This window comes from Chaetura pelagica, unplaced genomic scaffold (genome assembly GCF_000747805.2).
Source record: "Chaetura pelagica isolate M959 unplaced genomic scaffold, ChaPel_1.0 scaffold76, whole genome shotgun sequence".
In the NCBI taxonomy this organism is placed as follows: Eukaryota; Metazoa; Chordata; class Aves; order Apodiformes; family Apodidae; genus Chaetura; species Chaetura pelagica.
The window spans coordinates 4,423,080-4,431,700 of NW_009970723.1; the positions used below are offsets into that span (position 1 = coordinate 4,423,080).

General features: G+C 41.3%; 1 protein-coding gene across 1 annotated transcript in view; it reads right to left on the minus strand.

Annotated features, from left to right (window-relative positions):
* RMDN1 (regulator of microtubule dynamics 1) overlaps positions 1 to 1,361 on the minus strand; it is an 18,367-nt gene extending 17,006 nt beyond the window's left edge. Inside the window, exons 1-2 of the mRNA XM_010006494.1 lie at positions 1,335 to 1,361; positions 235 to 426 (exon numbers count right to left, since the gene is read on the minus strand). Coding sequence (XP_010004796.1) covers positions 235 to 426; positions 1,335 to 1,361 — 219 coding nt within the window. The remainder of the gene's footprint in view (positions 1 to 234; positions 427 to 1,334) is intronic.
* Positions 1,362 to 8,621: the final 7,260 nt, after the last annotated feature.

Sequence of the window (8,621 nt, forward strand, 5' to 3'; positions counted from 1 at the left end):
GGCCAGGCAGGGCGCTGGGGGGGCCCGAGGGCGTTGTCCCGTCGCCTCCCCGTGTCTCAGGGGTGAGTCCTCCGGCCGCGCAGCGTGTGCGCTGGCCCCTTGGCCGCGTCGTTTGCTCCCAGGGAGGGAGAGTTAATCTCTTCCGCGCGTCGTCCCTTCAGGCGGTTGCCTGCCTGAGCCGCTTCTTCGCAGCTGTCCTCATCAGCTCCTCTTATGAAACTTCCCCTCAGGTGCCTGGCTGTTTCCTGCTCCCAGGGACAGACGCAAACTTCTGCGGAGCTCGAGATACCAGCCGTCTGATTCGCCGTCCCTCAGGTAGCGAAACTGCGAAGTGAGAGCTGTTCGCCAGAACATTTCAGGCCTGGCTGCCTGTCCCCGTGGCGGTGTAACTGCTTTGAAATGCGCCCTCCCCTTTCGGAAAGGGAGCTGTCAGAAGTAATCGTACCTAAAAAAACATACATGCTGTTCTTTCTGAGCTGCTGTTAGAGTGGGTTGTTGTTTTTTCTTTCCTCATTGCGCTTGCATTCTACATGGAAGACAAACCTTAGCTGACATGTATGTTGCTATAATTTACTCTTCCACTAGGGAAAAGTTAAAATGTGAAAGCTCTTTGCTTTTGCTTCCATCCTCATCTCTTCGAAGTACATAAAGTATTCTCAAGGTGATATGCAACACTGCCTCCAAAACTTAGGTTTATTCTCTTGGCAGTTTTATGCCCCTAAATGTTCAAGTTAAAAGATATTTCTGTGTTGGTACAAAGAAGTTTATATAGTAAAAGTATTTAGAGTGAAACTTAATCCCACAGTATTAATTATTTTTCCATTTAAGTTTTATGTTTTAACTTTACGTATGTATAATCACAGAGGTAAGATTTTTCAAAGGCCATGCAGAACACTAATAAGCATTAGAAATAAAAAAAAAACTGAGCAGGAAAGATGTGGAGAGGAGCAAGGAGAACATGACAGAGGTCTTTTTCTTTTCTGTTATGGTGTTTGGGAGAATACAGTGTGTTTCCAACAAATATGTTGCTGTTAAATATATCAGATTTAATCTATACAAATTAATCATATGTGACTGCTAGACTAATTCTAGTTCAGTTGTTGAAAGCAGAAGTTCAGTTCTGGTCATTAAATGTCATCTGCCACATTTCCAGAGTAGCAGTTCTGTACTACAGTGTTTTTACAGCCTTGTGTTATGTCCAAAATAAAAGTTTCTGCAGAATTTAAGGCTAGAGGGAAGCCATAGTAACTGTTGTACAAAGAGCACCAGAGATACTTCTTTTGGGGGTAATAAAACTAAAATATCAACTCCACAGGTAGATTAAATTTTAGTACCTGAGTTGGAGTTGGTGTCATTACCATGGTTTCCCTTAGGAAATACCTTTAGGGACAAAATTAAGCCATAAGATATGTTTTTTGTCTTCCTTATATATTGTTTATTTTTCAGTGAAAAAAAAAAAAGTGCTTTTCCAACATAAGTAATACAGAGTCAAGTTAGTATTTGTAGGTATTATTTTCTGTTAAACCCAACAAAGTTACTTCTGTTTTTGGATCAATCAGGCTAAAATTAATAACGGCCTCTTCTAGCATCACATTTGAAGTTGTGGTGTGGCTTGTGGAAATAATTAGACGGAAAATAGAATTACAGTGCTCTTCATTGTTCCATTGCTACCCCTTGTTCTGATGGGGGACTTCAACATCCCAGGTGTCTGCTGAAAATACAGTACAGCAGAGAGGGAACAGTCCTGGAGGTTCCTGGAGTGCATGGAAGATAGCTTCCAGACACAGCTGGTGAGGGAGCCAACCAGGGAGGGTGCCCTTCTGGGCTAGCTACTTGTGAACAGAGGACTTGTGGGGGAGTTAACAGTTGGAAGAAGTCTAGGGCATAGTGACCATGAACTTAATCAGTTTTTAGTTCTTGGAGAAGTAAGGAGGGAGGGTCAGTAAAACTGTCACCTTGGACTTCGAAAGGGCAGACTTTGATCTGTTCAGGATTCTGACTGGCAAAGTCCCTTGGGAGAATGTCATGAAGGGTAAAGGGAGTCCAGGGAGGCTGGACATACTTCAAGAAGGAAGTCTTAAATTCCCATGAGCAGGCAGTCCCCATATGCCAAAAGATGAGCCATTGGGGAAGAAGACCAGCCTGGCTGAATAGAAAGATTTGGTTGGAGCTCAGGAAAGAAAGTTTGTGGCTTCTGGAACAGAGGACAGGCCTCTCATGTGGAATACAGAGATGTAGTAAGGGCAATGCAGGGGGAAAATTAGAAGCGCCGAAGCCCAGCTTGAACTTAGCTTGGCTGCTGCTGTAGATACAATAAAAAAATATTCCTATAAAATACATTATTAACAAAAGGAGGACTAGGGAGAATCTCCATCCTTTATTGGCTGCAGTGGGAAATATGGTGACAAAGGATGAGGAAAACGCTGAAGTGCTAAATGCCACCTTTGTCTCAGTCTTTAGCAGTCAAACGAGTTGTTCCCTAGACATCCAGTCCCCTGAGCTGGAAAACAGGCAAGTGGGGCAGAATGAGGTCTTCATAATCCAAGAGGAAATGGTCAGTGACCTGCTATACCACCTAAATATCCATAAGTCTATGGGGCCGCATGGCTTACACCCAAGAGTACTGAATGAGTTGGTGATGCACTCACCAAGCCTCTTTCCATCATTGACCAGCAGACCTGGCCAACTGGGGAGGTCTCGGTGGACTGGAGGGTAGCAAATATGATCAAGAAAGGCTGAAAGGAGGATCCTGGGAACTACAGACCTGGCAATCTGACCTTGGTGCCAGGGAAGGTCATGGAACAGATCATCTTGAGTGCCATTATGTACCATATAAAGAAGAACTAGGTGATCCAGTCCAGTCAGCACAGGTTTATGGAAGGAAGGTCCTGCTTGATGATCCTGATCTCTTTCTATGACAAGATGACCCACTGGATTTATGAAGGAAAGGCTGTGGGTGTTGTCTACCTGGACTTCCATAAAGCTTTTGACACTGTTTCCCACAGCATTCTGATGAAAAAACTGGCTGCTCATGGCTTGGATGGGCATCCGCTCTGCTGAGTAAAACACTGGCTGGATGGCTGGGCCCAGAGAGTGGTGGTGAATGAAGTTAAATCCAGCTGGTGGCTGGTCACAAGTGGTGTTCCTCAGGGCTTAGTGTTGGAACCATTTCTTTTTAACATCTTTTTCAACGATCTTGATGAGGAGATAGAATGCACCCTCAGTAAGTTTGCAGATGACACCAAGTTAGGAGGGAGTGTTGATCTACCTGAGGGTAGGAAGGCTCTACAGGGGGAACTGAGACTAGATCAATGGGCTGAGGTCAACTGCATGAAGTTCAACAAAGTCAAGTGCTGGGTCCTCCACTTGGGCCACAACAACCCCAGGCAACACTGCAGGCTTAGGGAAGAGTGGCTGGAAAGCTGTCCAGCAGAAAGACACCTGAGGGTGTTGATTGGTAGGTGGCTGAATATGAGCCAGCAGTGTGCCCAAGTGGCCATGAAGGCCAATGGCATCCTGACCTGTATCAGGAATAGTGTGGCAAGCAGGACCAGGGAGGTGATAAATCCTCTGTACTTGGCATTGATGCAGCCATGCTTTGAAAACTGTGTCCAGTTTTGGGCACCTCAATAGAAGAAATACATCAAGATGCTGGAGCATGTCCAAAGAAGGGCAATGAAGCTGGTGAAGGGCCTTGAGAACAAGTCTCATGAAGAGCATCTGAGGGAACTGGGGCTGTTTAGTCTGAAGGAGGCTGATGGGAGACCTCATTGCCCTCTACAACTACCTGAAAGGATATTGTAAAGAGATAGATGCTGGTCTCTTCTCACAAATAATTGGTGATAGAACAAGAGGAAATGGCCTCAAGCTGTTCCAGAGGAGGTTTAGACTAGACATTAGAAAGAACTTTTTCACTGAAAGGGTTGTCAGACATTGGAACAGGCTGCCCAGGGAGGGGGTTGAGTCACTATCCCTGGATGTGTTTAAAAGTTGTCTAGATGTGGTGCTTGGGAATATGGCTTAGTGTTGGACTTCGTAGAGTAGCGTTAGTGGTTGGACTAGATGATCTTGAAGGTCTTTCCCAACCTTAATGATTCTGTGATTCTGTGTTTGATTTCTTTGTCTTTAATACTGCTTAAGATGAGATGCTTATGCTCAGGGATTTTAAAATGGAATTATTAAGTGTTTGAGAGATTTCTGAATGCAGGAGTCTGGGGCTGGGTTCCTGGGTCTGAGCTTCTGGCCTGGGTCTGAGCATTAAGACTTTAAGAGTCTTAATGATCTGGATTGCTTGGTTTGTACTTTCTTCTGTGGTTGAAAGAAGATGATACCTTGTAGATCCTTCCCATCCTGTAGCTGGATCGAGTGCACTCAGTGTTTTATCCAAAGCATAGTTTGGAGCCAGGTGGATTAGTTCTAGTGGTCTCAGCTAGCTTCTGGTGCTTCTCACGTCCAGGAGGGTTATTACAGCATCCTTATGGAAGGTGATTAACACATGCAATAATCTGGTGGTTCCAGGAAGTAGTATGAGTGCTGTGTGCCTGTGTTCAGAGCAACTGCCTGTGTCTGCAGATCATGTATGAGTCTTTCAGGCACAGTGAATGCAAATTACAAGTAGCTGCTATGCTACATAACTGGAAGGGTGCTCCTGGTTTGCCTATAGGAAGATTTGAAGTGCATGTGGGCGATAGTAAAGGGGAGTTTTGTGATTGTCAGTTTGCAGTTAGTGTTATAGTTTATACTTTCTTGGAGCATAAGCCACCCTAGGAGCTCACATGCCACTTTTAAAATATCTGATTCATATTGTACTTTGTTCTCTAACAAAGGCTCTGAGTTTCCCATAAATAATGTTTACAGTGCTGCTGTCATGGACACATGAAACTGCTGGACAGGTTATTTAAGAGGAGCTGTAGTTCTCTAAGTGTATGTGTTCAAACTTGGTACTTTGATTGATATATGGGAATAATAATTCCTGGTTTTAATTTCATTTCACATTTTAATGCTAATATTGAAGCTTTAACCCTCTGCTGAGAAGCCTAGAGGCAAGCCTCTGCAGTAACTTACCATTAACTCATTTTTAAGAACTGAATTTGTAACAAGGAAGTGTTACAACATGCCAGACTTGCAATGGACTGTTAGAAGGATTAGTCTAGAAGTGCTCTTTTGTATCTTGTTTCTGCAATTAAACATAGCAAGTTTTAGTGAGGTACAAGTTTTTCCTTCTCAGCAGTGTTAATTATGTAAAGTCAGTTGCTCTATACAATTGAAATTGTGATGAAGAATGCACAATTTAAGATACTATTCAAATTGCCTAGTTGGTAGGTTGTTTTCCATACAGTAGTTAATGGAAAAATATTCTGATAGAACATATATACAGGAAACACTTTTTTTCCCTGATTGAATGTTGCCTGCTTAAAACTACTAAATGTTGAGGTTAGATTGGTGTTTCTTAATTTTCTTGTTCAGGACACAGTATTACTTTTTATAGTTTACATGGATCAAAACATCACTCAATATTGTAAAAAAACTTTTTGTGTGAAGATGATGGTAGGAAGAATCCCCAGCATTAAAGATGTGCCTGAAGGGTGAACACATATTCAGGAATAGAAAGGTAAATAGAAGGATGATTAGAAATGGCATCCTAGAAATCAAATTAATAGTTTCTGGTCTGTGCACTGAGGTTTTATTTAGAAATAGAATTCTAAATACGTTCTGTGGCAATGTAAATTAATTATTTTTTAATTATTATTATTTTATTTAGGAACTAGCTCCAAATAGTTGCCTGATTTGTTACACCAGTGTAATACCAGTGTAGTAGATAAATATTTGAACTGCCTGAGTATGGTGAAGCTTGTATAAACAGATGATTCATTTCCCACAGAAAAAAAGTGTCTCCCTTCTCACACACTCATACGCCTCAGATTTCTTAAATACTAGTTCTTATTTTAGTTCTATGGCAGCAGTAGCTTACATCAGAACAAGTTTGAGAGAAATGACTAAAGGCAGTGATACCAAACCCAGCTAGAGCAGTGCTTACTTTGTCAGTATTTTTTTCTTTTCTTGTAGTGATGTATTTCTGTTTGTCAGATGGGGAAGCACCTGCAGGTGTGAATTTACCATGGTGCTACTCTAGAAGGTTATCTGGGCAAGCCTGTACTCTTACTGCAGCACTGACAGGTTTGCTGCAGTCTTGACAGTTCCCTTGTGCTGTTTTAGGAGATTATTCTGATAATAGGTCTGTTTCTTTCTGAACAGAATGCCATGTTTATGGTTTCTGTCGAAAAGCAGACATTGGCTGGGTTATTTGGTGGACACTGCTCATCTTCAATAGAATCATTAATGGTATTCAAATGACATTATGATCAGTAGAACTGCAAGACAAGACTAATCCTTGACTTACAATCTTGCTTTGATAATGACAGGTCAAGAGGAAGGACTTGTAATGTACTTAGTTGACCTGATGATGTTCTTCAGCAGCCTAAGCACAGTATGGGATCACGACCAAGTACTTCCCTTGTGATTGTGCATTGCTGCACTTCAGACTCTGGATGTTGCAAGTTCTGCTGTACATTTTATATAGAATTTTTCAGTCTTCTCCTCTCCAGAATTATCAGTGTTCTTTTTAAGAGCCTGATATGCTTGTGTGGTCGTAAAAGCTATCCTAATTAAAAAGACTTGATCTGGCTCCATTCTGGTGTGCCTTACCACACTTTATGGTGTACCCTACATGGAGGACAAACTGTACATAGCTTGAGAAAATCAGAGGTTTTAATTATATTTGGCCAATGGGAAGCATAGATTCTTTTGTAACAACAACTAATTGAATAAATAAGTCTCTTTGTTATGTGATATGACTTACAGTCAAGGCTCATCCTGCCAGAGCCCAAACAGTATAGATCTGTTCATGTAAAATTATTCCAGTATCATCAATATGCAAGCTGTCCAGTCACATATCTAGAGTATTTGCATCTGATTTGCCTGTTAGAGCTGATAGTGTGTTGTAGAGGAGGTAATGCAGTAGTACAGCTGTGATTTCTTATTTCCACCATCCGTAAGAGGCTGCAATTTGCCAGACTCTGTATTCTACCAAGTTTTCAAAATGAGCATGCTTACTTACCTGACAGTGACTGATCCTTGAGGATGTTTATACTCTTTAGGAATCCTACCCACCTCCCAAACCTGTTCTGGAAGTTTTCAGATAGCCCAGGCTTTCAGACCTGAGGAGAATTGGGTGGAGCTGCAGTCATTCTTTTGTGCAGTATAGGTGGACCAGAGGAGGATTCATGCAGCATATGCAGAGCTCCAAAAGCTATTGCTATTTAGAAGCCTTCTGAGTGTGAAACACCTGTGTGCCCTCTGCATGATCTGCAATGACTACAGTGTTGTAAGAGAAGCACCTGTTGTTTATAAACAGAGTTTCAGAACTGTAAATATTATTTTGGGTTAATGAGGTACGACTTTTTTCTCAGTAGTATTTTACTAACTTTTTATTATCAGGATGTATACAACTATTTACTGTAAAACATACCAGTTTTACGATATCATGGATAATCACTGTCTTATCCAAGTAAAATAGGAAAACTGTTTCTTGAAATGCTTTAGAAAGAATTATGATAGATCTCTGGAAACCATTATATAAATATTCATTCCTGATATTCTCAGAACCCACAAAATCTTGGGTTTTTTTCAAAACTGGAAATGGAAGACATTAAAGGACCACTTGGGGATTTGGAAAGTTTTGCTTTTGTATCTGAGTTTCAAGTTGAGTATCCTCCACTTGGATAAATCCAATTTCTTGTTATAAGTTGTCTTTTGTCTAATATGAATGCAATTATTAGGTCTGAAAGAAGAGTATTTGCATTTCAAGGGAGTGAAGCTGCTTTTTTTATTCTTCCTCTCTGTGTGTTAAAGGATGCTTTTTGCACAGCACCTCTTTCAATAAATCTGCTCTTTTCGCACCTTCTATGCATGGTGGGAGAGTCAGTGACTTGAGGAGGAGAGGAAGTAATAGAATTTTCTCATATTTTCATGTGAGAAAGTGCTTATGGTGTAAAAGAAGTGGGACACATGCATGTACACACAAACTAAGCAGAAAAAGCTGACCAGATTTTTATGTTGATTGGCTAATAATTGGTTTACCAGTGATTTTGGAAATGTTACTTTAACAAAAGAAGTGTGGCTACAAGTCCTTCAGGGACTCCTAAAAATGAAGAGTTTCAGGGAAGTTAGAGCAAAAAAACCCGGGCCGTTTTAAGAAATGTGTCTCAACTCAAGTTTGAATTCTGTTGAATTTCATGAAAACCGTTTCTACTTGCTGTTGCAGCGTTGGTGGTTATTATAGCATTGTTTTGTCAGCAGAAAGTTGTTTTTCTGGAAAGAACCAGTATGGAGTCATGTACTGGTCTGCACTGGATTCTGTGGGCAGAGTTACTGACTGTTAATGAGCTTTGTCTGGCAGCCAGCAATAGGGAATGGAAAATACCAGTATAAAAAGAGAACTAGGAAAAAGGGAGTGGACTGCTTTTTAAAGGTACACTTTCTGAGCCTAAACCTCTTTGTTTTAAAACCAATTTAAATACTTGGAACTCAGAACTTCACTTTCTCCCCCCCCCCCCCAAAAG